Source organism: Podarcis vaucheri (genome assembly GCF_965113315.1).
Source record: "Podarcis vaucheri genome assembly, chromosome: 11".
Taxonomy (NCBI): Eukaryota; Metazoa; Chordata; class Lepidosauria; order Squamata; family Lacertidae; genus Podarcis; species Podarcis vaucheri.
Genome location: NC_138749.1, coordinates 43,686,863 through 43,702,509, shown reverse-complemented (window position 1 = coordinate 43,702,509; position 15,647 = coordinate 43,686,863). Strand labels below are relative to the sequence as shown.

General features: G+C 42.3%; 1 protein-coding gene across 1 annotated transcript in view; it reads right to left on the bottom strand.

Moving 5' to 3' along the window:
* The window catches only part of WDR36 (WD repeat domain 36), a 32,533-nt gene extending 17,260 nt beyond the window's left edge, over positions 1-15,273 (bottom strand). The window contains exons 1-12 of the mRNA XM_082191427.1: positions 15,022-15,273; positions 11,242-11,269; positions 10,610-10,710; positions 9,924-10,041; positions 9,689-9,821; positions 8,523-8,577; positions 6,331-6,463; positions 5,718-5,893; positions 4,681-4,801; positions 3,562-3,627; positions 3,057-3,140; positions 1,171-1,325 (exon numbers count right to left, since the gene is read on the bottom strand). Coding sequence (XP_082047553.1) covers positions 1,171-1,325; positions 3,057-3,140; positions 3,562-3,627; positions 4,681-4,801; positions 5,718-5,893; positions 6,331-6,463; positions 8,523-8,577; positions 9,689-9,821; positions 9,924-10,041; positions 10,610-10,710; positions 11,242-11,269; positions 15,022-15,186 — 1,335 coding nt within the window. The 5' untranslated portion in view covers positions 15,187-15,273. The remainder of the gene's footprint in view (positions 1-1,170; positions 1,326-3,056; positions 3,141-3,561; positions 3,628-4,680; positions 4,802-5,717; positions 5,894-6,330; positions 6,464-8,522; positions 8,578-9,688; positions 9,822-9,923; positions 10,042-10,609; positions 10,711-11,241; positions 11,270-15,021) is intronic.
* Positions 15,274-15,647: the final 374 nt, after the last annotated feature.

Genomic DNA, 15,647 nt, shown 5'->3' with positions numbered 1-15,647 from the left:
GAAACAAGTTTTTTTTTATAGAAGCAAATATTTGAAATCCTACTTCCAATATTTGTGATTAACAATGTCAGATTCTTAACTGTTTAAACAGACACCATTCAATACAAACTAATTTTACTTTCAAAAAATTACTGAGATGTTCAGATAAAGAAAAATTATTGCTATTATTGTGATTTAGCATACACTGGAGCCTCAGTTTTCGAACTTAATCCATTCTGGAAGACCGTTTCGGCTTCCAAAAAGTTCAAAAACCAAGGATCAATGGGCTGGCTGCAAAGTCAATGGGAAAAAATGAAAAGGGCTTCCAAAAAGCATGTTCAGCTTCCAAAAATTGTTCGAAAACCAGAGCAGTTACTTCTGGGTTTGCGGCGTTTGGGAGCTGAAACGTTCCAAAACAGAGGCGTTCTGGAACCGAGGTTTGACTTTACTTATTTGCCACTTTACCCTGTAGTGTGTCAGAGCAATTTACAATGCAATAACAGAAGTTACCAGAAGTGGTAACTTCGAGGCAGGGGAAGAGACTGAACATCATTGTCTTCTCAAGCATTTGCCTTTTGCTGCTGCTGCCAGTCTCCTCTGGAGTTAACGTATGAGCGGCAGTTGTATGTCACTTAGCCTGATGAGAAGTCCCTTCCCCTCTGAGCTGTAGTTAAGCCAGGCTCTCTGGTGTGCACAAAGACCAGAACGAGAACCCTTCATGTCAGTTAACACTTGCTTTCTTTGTATTTATGTACTTAAACCTAGACTGCTTTTTTCCTTGTAATACCGAATTTAACAGTCAAACAGCAGCAAATTGTTGATTTTTGTCATTTCTGAATTTACTGACATGCTCTCTGTATTTTGTATGCTTGCATTTTGACATTTTGGATGTTTCCTGTAAGCCGCTTTGTGGAAAAGTGCCATATAAGTACACTCAACCAACCAACCACAGACATACCTAACTGCCCTCCAATTAAGCCCTAAAGTCTTAGGTAAACAAGAATGGGCCCTTTCAGTGATGGCTCTCTGTTTGTGCATCTTGTTTATTGTATTTTAAATATATTACTGCTTTTAACAACAACAACATCAACCTATCTTGGTTATGTCATTCTGAATTATGAGCGGGTTTTTCTGTTCACTTAAAAACAACAACAGAACTATATCCTTCAATCAGTTAAAAACAACCCTTACTGTTGCATATACACCAAGAGGTCTATTTTTGCTGAACTCTTGTGGCGTCAGTTTATGAATTCCCATTGACCCTTTCTGATAATTCCAGGTAGTACAGCTTAGAAATCCTTGATGGCAAGCAATGATCCCATCCCAGTCACTTTGACGGGCGACCTCTGTAACACAATCAAAATACGTTAAAAGGCACAACTCTTAATCAAGAAGCAATTGTCCCATGGAAAAATAGCTTTGCACACATTTTATAACAATTGTTTAGCAGTTGTTTAATTTAATACAGTGGTACCTCGGGTTAAGTACTTAATTCGTTCCGGAGGTCCGTGCTTAACCTGAAACTGTTCTTAACCTGAAGCACCACTTTAGCTAATGGGGCCTCCTGCTGCCGCACCACCGGAGCATGATTTCTGTTCTCACCCTGAAGCAAAGTTCTTAACCTGAAGCACTATTTCTGGGTTAGCGGAGTCTGTAACCTGAAGCGTATGTAACCTGAGGTACCACTGTGCATGGTTACAGTACAAGGGTTCCATGCCTGCCATTATCCTAACTGTAAAGAGTCCGTCCAGCACAAGGTAGTCCGTCAAACGATGGAAGTTGCTCCCCAGGAGGCCACCAACTATGGATGGCTTGAAAGGAGGGCTGTACCAATTCATGGTGGACTAGCCATGACGACTATGCTCTATCCCCTGCAGCTAGTAGCAGCAAGGCTTCTGAATACCAATTGCTGGAAACCACATGGTGGGGGGGGGGAGTGCATGAGTGTTCATGTTCTGCTCCCTAGTTTCCCACGGGCATCTGCTTGGCCCCTGTAAGAGCAGCATGCTGGACCTGCGGGGCCACTGGCTGATACAACAGGCTCTGCTTATGTGAAACTACCCACTTAACGTTGAACAGAATGAATATTGTAAGAGCAACCTATAGCACTATTAACAACAACAACAACAATAATTATTATTATTATTTATACCCCGCCCTCCCCAGCCAAGGCCGGGCTCAGGACAGCTAACAAGCAATAATAAAAACAAGCTGAATGAATACAACTTAAAACCAATATTAAAATACAAGATTAAAATATTGAAACATTAAAATATTAAAATGCAGCCTCATCACAGCAGGAGAAAGGAAAAAGGAAAAAAAAAGAGGGGGAGGGGAGGGAATCAAATTGGCTCCAAGCCAAAGGCCAGGTGGAACAACTCTATCTTACAGGCCCTGCGGAAAGAAATCAGATCCTGCAGGGCCCTCGTCTCATGAGACAGAGCGCTCCACCAGGCCGGAGGAACTTGTTGCACTGAGAGTAGAAAAAACAACTTAAGAGCAGCGCTGTGTAATCAGACTAGTAGTCTATGCAGTCCGGTGTCCTGCTTCCAACATCTAATTGCAGCACACTGCCACCTAGTCAGTAAGTTCCATTTCATTGTCGTAGCCAACAGCCCTTGATAGTTCCGCCCTCCGTGAATTGGTCTATGCTGCTTTTAATGTGAGGTCAGCCAGCGCCCATCACAGCACGACGTGGCAGCAAACGCCATAAATAAAATATACAAATAGGCTGATAGGAATTGCACTGTAGATTTCTGTACATCTCCATTATTAGAGGAGCCTTTCATTTTCAATCTCTTCTCTATAATCACCTCCAACATGGGATTTGACCTTTTCAACACAACTGCGCAGTGAGTTAGTGTTTTCACTGAGCCATCCACCAATTACTTTTCTGGATAGTCACAGCCACTTTGGTTCCCATCAGTGTGCATTGTTTTCCCCAATGCATGTCATTCTAGATTTACTTGGAATCTCATCAGCCACGTAAGATGCTATTCAATGGGGGCAGGGGAAAGGGGGGGGAGACTTGATGTCGTATTACCTCATTCATTCAAGACAAGCAAAGAATTACGCACCTGTAGCAAATGTTGTAATAGGTGGAAGAGCCATTGTATCATACCGGAGTCCTTTCCTTTTTGATTTCTTTTTATTTAGGGAACCTTCAAGAGATGAGAAACATGACACAAATGTACGGCAGGCACTGACAGTTTGAACATATTAAGTCTTAGGGAAGGCTGTTTCCTAACTCTGCCACACCACCACCCAATACTACGTCAAAAGAAAAATTACACTGAAATTAGGATCAGGTGTTAAGTTTCAAAAGCACAAACAAACAAAAATTATCATAAGAAATTTCACTCATTTCAATAGAACTTTATTTACAGAATATTATTTCCTCTGGTTCAGGATTGTTTACCAGTCATTAAGCAACAAGAGTCTGAGCGCATACGAAGAGCAGCTAGAAACTGTAAGTAATCTGGGTGAACCGAGCAGCTGCACAATATTTTAGCACCCGTACAGGTTCAATACACCAAAATACCTTCACAGACATTTGATTATGCATTGCGTAGTCCCACTCACCACGTCCTAAGCTTTTATTGAATCGCTCATGCACCGTGGAAAATGACTGCAAGGTACTATCTTGTCCTACAGGAGAACATAAAAAAAAATGTAGGTATACCTATGCATCAGTTCATTTTAGGTAACTTTTAAATGTAAACCGTTAGAGAAATTGTTGGAGAAAACCTTGCTTTTGCATCCAACGTCTCACCACTGACTTGCCTCCCCCTCCTCTCTACTCTGGAGGATCGTCTAACCCTTCTGAGTATATTTTTTTGGGAGGAGATGGGCTGCAGAGGAGAGAGAGGAATTCATTCCACCAGCAGTGTGTCCTATTGGTTAATAACCAATCAACAAAGCTTGAAATTATCTCCTAATGCAGTGTTAAATTACATGGGCACACTACTTACACAATGGTTCAGTTCCGGGGGTCTGAACACAAAGGCAAAATCGCACAAAGTCAGGAACGCCCCCCCCCCCCGCAGGCGGAGAGCTGCTTACTAGGGTCTGGGAAGGTCTTGGGAGGGTCCTGAGTGCGAGTAAGGTGCCTTCCTTACTGGCCTCTGGGATGCTCCCAGAGCCCGCACACCTCCTTCCCAGAGGCTGGTAAGGAAGGTGTGACCATGCTTACTGGACTTTGGGGAGGTGGTACGAGGGCTCTGGGATGCTTGTAAGAGAGGAAGATATAGCTGGGTGTACTGGTGCTGGTGGGGCAATAAATAAATGAAAGATCAGAGAATGGTGGATTTCCATGGTTCTCTATTTATTTATTCATTCATTCATTCATTCATTCATTCATTCCCCCATGTGCAATGTTCTAATCAAATTAAGTAACGCGTGCACAAGTTGTGGGCTTATTGTATTACGTTATTTGGACAGGGGCCAACTTTTACAAGAAAGCCAAGTCTTCAATTTGAAATCGAAACTCCTAGTATTTTCGTGAACTTAAGTAGCAGCAATTGAAAAAGGTAAAACTATGTTCAAGATCCAACCTGCATACTGGACCAAAGCCAAACAAGTCAGAGATAAATTGGCTGGCCTATGACTAATCCTTAATCACGAGAAACTGAACTTCACATGACTTGATCCAAAAACAGTATTACTCATTTCAACATAACAGGAAGCTGGGAGAATTCCTACCGGCACTGAGAATTTGCTGCCCATTTTGCCCATGATATCTGATTTTTGTTGGAGGTGCACTGTGGCCCATTCGGAATCTCAGCAATCTGCCACTTCCTCCAGGGCCATCAAAGATCCATACCTATTCAACAAGTAAACAAATGCAAGAAAACAAGTGTAAAGAAAAGCAAGACTTGAAAATAAGCTTGAAGCAAAATAAATGCACAGTAATAAAGCAATAAACTAGTAATATTCAGAAGCTCTGTATGTGGCCACACTCATGTTTCATTCAAGGACATACAAAACCTTCTCCGTTATTTTTGCAAATTATAGATACTTCATGCTTCCGAATACCTGATTTTAGCAAAGAAGTATTTCCTAACGTAAGTACTTGGATCCTAATCTTTGTGTTTTTTATAAGAACAGGGAACAATGCACACTAAATGATTTTTAAAATTTTATCCAAGAGCACAAATATGCCTTTTCTTGTTAAAAGAAAACTTGTAAAAAGACTGTTCTAGATTGGAGACAGGGAGAGAAGGAGGAAGTGATTTAACGGTACATGATTGCTCATTCAAATCCTCAATCAGATTAGTGATAGTTATATCACTAGTAATGACTGGCTTAGCAGAACTGTGCAGATTGCCTGCTGTTTCTCAACAAATGAAACCTAATTATGCAACAACGAACATAAGAGGGCATCTTACAGACGCACCATAATGCTCTACCCGGAACAGTTTTGCACAACTACACAGTATTTTTGTTCCCAAGAACAAAAAGAAGGAGTATACATTGTGTTTCTAGGTGCATGAATTAAGTAAAGTATTCTATGTATATGTTTAAATCTACATTTGGTTTTTGCTCCTATTTATTTAATAATTATTCGCTTAGATTTATACTGTTATGCTATTTATTCAGATGTTTTGGTTATGCTGGTCTATGACCGTAATAAAATAAAGTACTTGACTAGGTGCATGAATCATCTTAGGATCATCAGAAGGGGCAGGGGAAATCATTTTGGAAACGGAATATTAATTAGTTAAAGCCATATAACTTACCCTTATTGCATTGTCCGAACCATTGGTAATAAGAAGTGGTTCCCCTTGGACAAACGTCATACCCGAAATTGCTGTAGAATGGGCACCTCTCATCTGGCCCTGAAGTTTCTTTTCTTCTAGATCCCACAACCCAATATGCCCAACAGGACTTCCAGCAGCCATAATTGGGTGTCCATCTGATCACATGCAGAAAATAAACGAAACATAAATACAGATACCTTAAATCTAGACAAGTAAGACTGAAGAGCATACAACTGGGAAAGAAAGCCAACTAACATTAAAATAGATTGGGAGAGGGTGAGTGATTAAATCACTCACGCCACAATTTTCCTGTTCAGACATAACAATAAACTATCGTTTGATTAGACCAGAAAAATTTCCATAAAAACTGTGCATGCAAGGGGAGAATTGAACGTTCAGAATCATCTGTGATCTTCAAGCCATCGACTGGAGGACTGTCTAAATGCAACTACAGCAAGACCAATTACCTGTACATTTCAGTCCTGGCCTTATGATAGCTTGCAACAGGTGACAAGTAGCTTATACTTAAATTTGTATTTCAACTTAAGGCTTTAACTCATGTCTGAGGTTTCTAATAAGTGCTGACGTGTACCTGTACGGAATGATATTGCTGTTATGGGACCCCAGTCTTGTTGAAATTTCATCAGCGTTTCATCAAATTTAATATTGTGCACTATGATGTAACCAGACACAAGACCTACTGCAATGACATCCACTGCTGGGGCCTGCAAAGAAAGTTATACTATTAAACAACAGCAACTTTTGATATTTTGCAACTGAGCATAAATAACCTATTAAGATTGGTAAGATTGGTAATGGTAAGATTCCATTAGAAACTTTTCCTGGTAGGATTCCATTAGAAACTTTTCCTGGGCACGCCTGAATGAAATCACCAAGTTCTGAGTAAGCACACAAGTTCATTCTAATGAGGCTTTTGTTACTTTTTAGACAAGAATGAGCTTGCTGCATCAAAGACATGCTTTTCCAATTTCAAAGCTTGTTTACTGTCATGCATTTTTATTATTGCATACTGAATAGAATGAGATGCATGTAATCATTATTCCATGGCATTATTTCCCAGTCATCTTCTAATATTTCCAAAATGGAAGGAGCCTCAGAGTTCAGACTAGGTGAGATGCTAACTCCAAGATCTTGCCTGTTTCCTTCAACCTCCACAGAAGCAGCAAGAGAGGCTATCGGAGACTTCGGGTGATACAGTAGGTTTGGTCAGCTTTCATCAAAATGTTGCCATTGTGGAGGAAGGGCAAACAAATTAGTTCTACACATTTTTACACCTACTTACATCTTTATCTGGAGTGTGTTTCACCATCTGAAGCCAGGGCTAAAGAAACTGTGGAAGCTGTAGACTAATACTCTCTAATAATACTCTCTTTAGTAAACTTTCACTTGGATTTAATGGTGATCTGTGCACATACGCTGTACTCGTTTGGAGCATGGGGGGGGGAGAGATTTAATTTGACTCCCCCTCCCAACTACAGCCCACCACTCCAGAGGGTTGTTCAGAGGTCTTGATCCATGAGCATAAGTTTGCTTGTTTCATATGATTCAACCCTCTACCTCTAACTTAACACAGTCTTTGATTATAACAGGCCACAGAACTTACTGTATTAACACTAAAGCCCAGTTTCCAACACCTTGCAAGCCTTTGTGCAAACCTTATTGTCGTTCATATCAAATATATGAATGCACAGCAAGGGAACATACATTCAGGGCCACACCACTCACAGTACACATAACATTTTAATTACAACTCTTCCACCTAGGAGTGGACGTTTGGATGAAATCAAATTTTGGATGCATATATTTAGCACTAACCTCACTGGGGCTTACTTCCAAACAAGTGTGCTTAAGGATTACAACCTTGAGTAAAACCTACTAGTATATAATTTGGGACACTGACACCATTCTAATGATGTTCAAATAGAAGTGTTTAGAAGCAGAGCACAAGTAATGAGCTCCATACAGGTTGAATTCTTAAAAAAAAAAAGCTACAATACATGGTCCCAAGATTACTACATTTTAAGAATATGTGATTTGTGGACCATGGTTTAACAGTCTAAACCCAAACATTCTGCGTTAATTTAAAAAAAATCCATTAAATGGAACAGAACTTACTTCTAGATAAGGGTGTGTAGACTGAAGCCTGCATGTGATCGTTCCATTTCTATTCTAGTGCTAATTTTTAGCATAGACTTTTTGAATGAATTTCAGATTGGCAAGAGCTAGGTTCATTTATTTAAAGAAAAATCCCCTACATATATATTATTTTTGCAACGCCACTAGCAATATAATACAGCCCAAGTATACAGTGTTTTCAGGAGTACTGACATGTGCATTGACTTTGCTTACTAAAGTCTGTCATTCAGAATCCTGCAATAGTAGTAGTTGATCTGCTAATATGAACTAGAAATTAAGGGACAGGCTTAGCATTGTGGGCTATACCTATTTGATCTAGCAGAGAACATTAATAAAGCAATCTGAAAATAACTATCAAGGAACAGTATGTAATTGTCGCTGGGTTAAAACCAGAGATAAGCCTGCAGAGGGTAATTGAAGCTGCCACTCACAGAAGGTGTTTTCACTTGATTTTCCATCACCTTCCCCCTCGGTCCAAACTATTTAGCAGGGTTCCCCAAACCTAGGAAAAGCCTTTTTAGAAGGGCAGACTGTCAGGAAGAGGAGGTGCCAGCAAGCTCATTTTTTGCTCACCACCTTCTGCAGACTGATCTCTGGATCCAACCCTCTATATATTCACACACTTACCTGTTGAAGGACTGTCACTCCTGCTCCCCAGCCGGGAAATGTATATAAAAGTTTGCTTTGGTGGGGGAGAGAGAAAGAGGTTAGTGTTTTGAATGCTACGAAACAAAACTACCGGTACATCAGAATGGATGTTAAACACAAAACCAACATTTGCAGAAAAAATTCTTAAAACCTCTGGTGTGCTATTTATTGGGGTGGGGGCGAATACTACTAGCATTGTCTTAGGTCCCAAGAACTAAAAGCAGGAGGAAACTCTACTCATGCAAAGTGCCTCTGCCCAATCTTAGCCAATTCCCACTTCCCCAGGATCCCTCTGTCCTCATAGCATTCCCTTCAGGAGAGCTCCTTTCTGGTAGAGACCCAGGAGCCTGCATTGGGAAGCAAGGGAGAGGAAAGCTATGGCGGTTCAATCTTTTCACAGTTGTCAGGGCCATTGTCTCTATGCAAAGACACTTCTAAGACAATACTCATCAATGTCACCAATAGGTGCATAGTGCAAATCTCATTTAAATAAAACTAAACAAGGAAAATAGTGCTTGTGACATATTTTTAGATCAAAACTACGTAACCCTTCTACTGTCTTAGAAACATAAATTCATGCTCACTTCAAATATTCTCAGTTATTTCTTATGTAATTTGAACAGGCTCATTGCTAAACAAGCCCTTCAGTACAGTGGTGCCTCGCAAGACGAAATTAATCCGTTCCGCGAGTCTCTTCGTGTTGCGGTTTTTTCGTCTTGCGAAGCACGGCTCTTAGCGGCTTAGCGGCTATTAACGGCTTTAAGAAAAAGGAAACAAACTCGCAAGAACTCGCAAGACGTTTCGTCTTGCGAAACAAGCCCATAGGGAAATTCGTCTTGTGGAACGACTAAAAAAAACAGAAAACTCTTTCATCTTGCGTGTTTTTTGTCTTGCGAGGCATTCGTCTTGTGAGGTACCACTGTATAGCTTTAGTTTGAGAACCACTAGCATGTGATTGTTTCACTTATGGCCATATTTACAATTTAGTCTGTTAGAATCAAACAACATTGGAAAATTGTCCACCTCCAATCCATCAGCGCTCTGCCTTAATTCCACATTTTACGGGAGTAAATGACTGATAACCAGGCTAATACATTTGTAATTTGGGTCAGGAAGTTGGGTGGGGGAGAGAGACATGTTCTTACTTGGATTTTACATTCCACAACTGTAGATTTCCTTTTTCACTACCAAGAAGAATTTTATTCAAATAGGTACTTGGGTGCATAATTGCAGAAACAGCAAACACTGTCTTATCAAAATTCATCTGCAAGTATTCTTCTGCAGGACAAAGAAGAGCATTAGCTGCCATATATGCTACAAATATGTTTTAAAAATTTATTTCTCTGAATAGTTATTACTTTAAAAAGGGTCAAATATTACCTTCTGACTGTACATCCCAAATAATGAGAACGTTATCACGATCAACAGATATCAAATGATCCCCAAATGGCAGTATAAGGTGAACATCTGCTCTGTGACCTTTGTAAGTGTGAACCACCTGCAATTCAAAGTATCTTAGTTATTTCCTTAGAGGTATGAAATCATATCTGGACATGAAGTGCCTTCAGCACTATTTAGCACAGGTATAGGAAGCCTGCGGCCCTCCAGATGTTATTACTTCAACTCTGATCGGTTCCAGCCATAGTGAGGGATGAAAGGAGAGGCACAGGTTCCCTGACATTGATTAGGTGGAAAGACAGAATACAAGCATAACATACAGCCCAAAACTGGATTCAAGAGTTATAATATGACCCATACAACATCCCAGCTGTACCAATTTCAGAATTAATATTTTAAACAATTCCAAATGTAAACCAGATATTGACTGTAACATCATACTTAGGTTTCAGAGCAACTCCAGCCCACCTTTGAGATATGCAGGGGCAAATCACCCATACATTAATAGTACAGCACCCATATCCTGAATACAAATGTATACTCAAAAGCAAGTTCTATAGAATTCTGTGAACTTCAACTACTCCCAGGTTTGTGGATACAGGTTTGCAGCCTAAATACTTTCAGGGTCCGATACAAATTGGTATATCTTGCATAATAATTATACAAACCTCTTTGTTCCGAGCAAAAGCATGGAGAAGACTGCCACAAGATGCAAAGACCAACATTCTGTCGGCTGCCAAACAGGTAATGTCTTGCGGCAAAGCATTGCCTAAAAGATAAGGGAAACAAAAAGAGCAAGCTCTATCAATTTTAAAGTACATACAGCAAAGAAGACACATTGTGATGTACTGATAATTTCCCTCAACGCTGCAGTATACTGAATATCAATTGCTACTAGAAATACACACACAAAATGTTGACACATGCTTAGAACGAAAACACACAATTTACTGTGTGCTCCATCAGTAAGAATGACCAGAAGGCACATTCATTTGAATGCTCTAAGACAAACAGGACTTAAAACACAAAGTTTAGTCGGACACAAGTTCCTCCAGTGCATGATGGAAGGGCAACAAGTTTTAATTTATTGTTATTACTCCCAAGTAGAGTCAGTGAAGAGATTTTCTGGCTCAGATGTCCAATTAAACTTGGGTATAAAACACTCCATTTTGTAGTGGATTTTACAACTTTTAGCATGTTTTTTGTACATAAACAGTATCCACCGCAACTTACAATTTGTAAAGAAAGATACAAAACTAAACCGCTTATTAAGTGCACATACATAGAACAATATACTTACTAACAGCAACTAAGCCTAGTCTCTTCACCTGCAATAAAAGCATATTTTTTTAGAAAAATAGTTCAGTATTACAATTATTAGACAAGCTATAAATGTTTCTGGAGAAAGAGACTAATGTGCATGGAAGATGGGCATAGTTATTCATGAAATAACTGCTGTAGTTAGAAAAGTTATAATAGTAATGGAACTGGCCTCTTGTTAAATCTGTGGAAAAACACCCCTTTGATGAAATTCAGCTGCACTCTTTCAGATTTACATGCACCATGATATGAAAACATTTTATGTTACACAACAGCTGCAGTCCCATTCATTTTGGAAAGGATGTGAAAATGAGGATTATCTTGAATGATATAGAATAAATTATTTTGTATAGCTGCAAGTCAAATGTTATGCAAGAGCACAAGCCCCACTCCTTCCGTAAAGGATGTGAAAATGAGGATTATATTGAGCAGCACAACAACAAAAAATCCAAGTCACATTTCTCTCTTCCTTTCTCAGTAATGTATTTATGTTCCCACTCCCACTCCTTCCTCTTCATTTAGAAATTACAGCCAATTTGGAAGTTCATCAAGTTGCTATGAATGAATTAATCTTTATTTGTGTCAGCCATCGGCGACAGCAATAAAAGAACAATGCAATATAAAAAGAACAGAAATAACAGTCAATTATATAAAACACACATTATGGTCCTGAATCAACAGTCAAAGAGTGGACCTTATTTTGACTGCCCCAGCTAAAAACCTTGCAACCTTTGCTGTCATATGCTCATCTTGATCTGCCAAGAGAAAAGACACTGTGGCAGTGGTTGGACGACCCAGAATGAACAATATAAGAGGGGTGATAATCTCATTCCTCAAGTCTTTATAAAAAGTGCAAGTGCCACTGATTCAGTACTGCCATCTCCACAGGGACATAAGCGTTTTTCATGTGGAATTTGTTGGAATCATTCCTCAAGAACCGCCGAGGGCTATATTTTGGAATTGCTAGGTTATGCAGATAGGGTGCCAGAAAGTCGAAATGGGAAGGTGTAAAATAGTCATACCACGGGCAAAATTTCCTTACTGTGGCTAAGTTGTTCTGACACTTGATATCATTAGTCACTGACAGATTAGACTGTTTGCTTTACTAAAACCCAAGGTGGTAAAGGTAAAGGTACCCCTGCCCGAACGGGCCAGTCTTGACAGACTCTGGGGTTTGTGCGCCCATCTCACTCAAGAGGCCGGGGGCCAGCGCTGTCCGGAGACACTTCCGGGTCACGTGGCCAGCGTGACAAAGCTGCATCTGGCGAGCCAGCGCAGCACACGGGACGCCGTTTACCTTCCCGCTGGTAAGCGGTACCTATTTATCTACTTGCACCCGGGGGTGCTTTCAAACTGCTAGGTTGGCAGGCGCTGGGACCGAGCAGCGGGAGCGCACCCCGCCGCGGGGATTCGAACCGCCGACCTTTCGATCGGCAAGCCCTAGGCGCTGAGGCTTTTACCCACAGCGTCACCCGCGTCCCTAAAAACCCAAGGTGAGTGAGTAGCTATTGTGGTGATAAACCACAAGAGTGAAGTTTTTGACAATTTTAGACCAGGCACTCTTGTGACAATCTTGCAGCACTAGGGATATTAGACGGGGGATTTGAGTGTCCTATGCCAGATCTGTAATTCTACCGATGAAAGATTAGCCTATAGGCCAGGGGTCAGCAAACTTTTTCTGCAGGGGGCCAGTCCACTGGCCCTCAGACCTTGTGGGGGGCCGGACTATACTTTGGGGGGGGTGAACGAATTCCTATGTCCCACAAATAACTCAGAGATGCATTTTAAATAAAAGCACACATTCTACTCCTGTAAAAACACCAGGCAGGCCCAATAAAAAACCCAGAGATGCAGTTTAAATAAAAGGACACATTCTACTCATGTAAAAAAAAAAAAGCTGATTCCTGGACCGTCCGTAGGCCAGATTTAGAAGGTGATTGGGCTGGATCTGGCCCCCGGGCCTTAGTTTGCCTACCCATGCTCTAGGCGCAATGATGCATTTGGGACACAGGGTGGAAGAGAAAAAATTGCCTTAAGAACTTTTGATTGAACAGCTTCCATAGAACCAAGGTAAGTGCCAGTCCAGATCTGAGCCCCATAAAACAAATGTGCTAGGGGTTTAGCTTGGAACACTTCAAGGACTGTTTGCCACCTTTTGTGCGGAAAAAACGTGTCAGAATTTTGGAGCTCTTTCTTTTGTACATTTCTGGTTGCTAATGAAGAATGGCATGATGAAACAGCCTTTCACTGTGATTTGTCCTTTGTATCGGATATTAAAGAGATATGCAGCATCCAAACACGGTGGTTCCATGTAGCCATAACTACTTTCACACTTTTCTCCTTTATGATTTTGTCTAACCTTCCATAAAGGTGTTTGCTGAATGACACCATGCTTTGAGCGAACTACTACAACAGGTAGAACAGAATCCTTTCATACCTGGAGCAGGCAAAATGCACTGGGTGTGTACCCCACTGAATCATGAAGCTCATTGGGTGACCTGAGGTCACACACAGCTGCTTAGTGTAGCCTACCTTACGGGGCTGTCGTGAAGGTAAAACGGGGAGGGGGAAGAACCGTGAGAAGCCACCTTGAGCTTCTTAAGTGGAAAGGTAGGATGCAAATGTGTGTTGTTTTTTTTAAAAAAGTTCCCCCTACAAATCTCCCTCGTTTGAGGCTTTGCTTGGAGGTTTCCAATTCTCTTATGAAGCTACCGAGGATAAGGACCGCCACATTTAGTGGCAGTGAACCCCATAAAGTAAATAGGCATTGGGTGACAAAGAAACTCATTGTTTAAGCTTCACGTATAGCTGAACTTGAAGGGACGCGGGTGGCGCTGTGGGTTAAACCACTGAGCCTAGGGCTTGCCGATCAGAAGGTTGGTGGTTCGAATCCCCGCGACAGGGTGAGCTCCCGTTGTTCGGTCCCAGCTCCTGCCAACCTAGCAGTTTGAAAGAACGTCAAAGAGCAAGTAGATAAATAGGTACCACTCCGGCAGGAAGGTAAACAGCGTTTCCGTGCGCTTCTCTGGTTCGCCAGAAGCGGCTTAGTCATGCTGTCCACATGACCTGGAAGCTGTACGCCGGCTCCCTCGGCCAATAAAACAAGATGAGCGCTGCAACCCCAGAGTCAGCCACGACTTGACCTAATGGTCAGGGGTCCCTTTACCTTTATAGCTGAACTCAGTTGTTTGACTCTAAACCAGTGTTTCCCAACCTTTGGGGGGGCATGCCCCACCTAAGCATCTCTAAAACCCATTTCACTGGGTGACCAAGAAGCTCTCCTCATTTATTAAGCTTCCATATGGCTGAACTCAGTTGTCTGGTTCTAAACCAGTGTTTCCCAACCTTTTTTGGGGGGGGGGGGCATGCCCTACCTAAGCATCTCTAAAACCCTGGTGCACAGATACACCCAGTGACATATAATTCCTATTGTTCAAAAAGCGAACTCCTATTCTCGTGAAGCCTAAAAGGCCACCATTATCTGTTCATAACTCATTCTCCAATTGCCACCCCCCCGCCCTTAAATATCAAATTGCCCCCCCTCTGTGGGGCGTGTGCCCCACGTTGGGAACCACGGACAGCCTAAACAAAACACCTGCCACTCTTTCAGCCTCTCAAGGGATGGGTTTAAGGGAAGCATGTTCAATTTATGCCCCCTGGACCCCGCCCCACTCTCCCTGCCCACACTTTCTGCACGCAGGAAGCAGGTCGTAACACGAAAGATACCCCCCCCCGTGTCCGGGGATGGGGCGGGACTCACGTTGTACGTGTGGAAGCTCTTCCCCACCGCCGTGACCAGGTAGAACTCCCGGTGGCGGCGGTGGAAGCGCACCACGTGCGCCAAGTGGCTGGAGTAGAGGCCGAGCGCGCGGAAGCCCGCGAACAGAGCGCTGCCCCCCTCGCGGTTGCTGCCCTCCGACGACATCGCTTCGCGGGGTGGGGGGGGGGAGGACGGGCGACCACCGGCACGCGACCGCCAACCGCCAACCGGACCACGTTCCCCGCTGCGCGTGCCGGACGCTCGGCGCGGAAAAAAAACAAAAAACCCCCGGCGTCCTCCGCTGCTTCCGGCCCTTGTGTGCGTCTGCAAAAGTGGCTCGGCTTGGCATCACGCGCTGGGCACTTTAGTTCCCACCCCGAGGCGAGCGGGGTCCCCTGCTTTCCTAGGCAATGCAGGGCAGACGCGTTGCGTTTGGGTCCCGATGGCTTTTCCAATAAAGAGGGAAAAAGGGGGGGGGAGCCATTTACGTATAAGCTAAAGAAGCTATTGCTTAGGGCCCCACTCTCTTAGGGGGCCCCCAAAAAAATTAAAGGGGGGAAAAACTGGATGTACATTTCCAAAATATAAGATTAAAAAAACAGATAAAATAAAACCTACATGCAGCA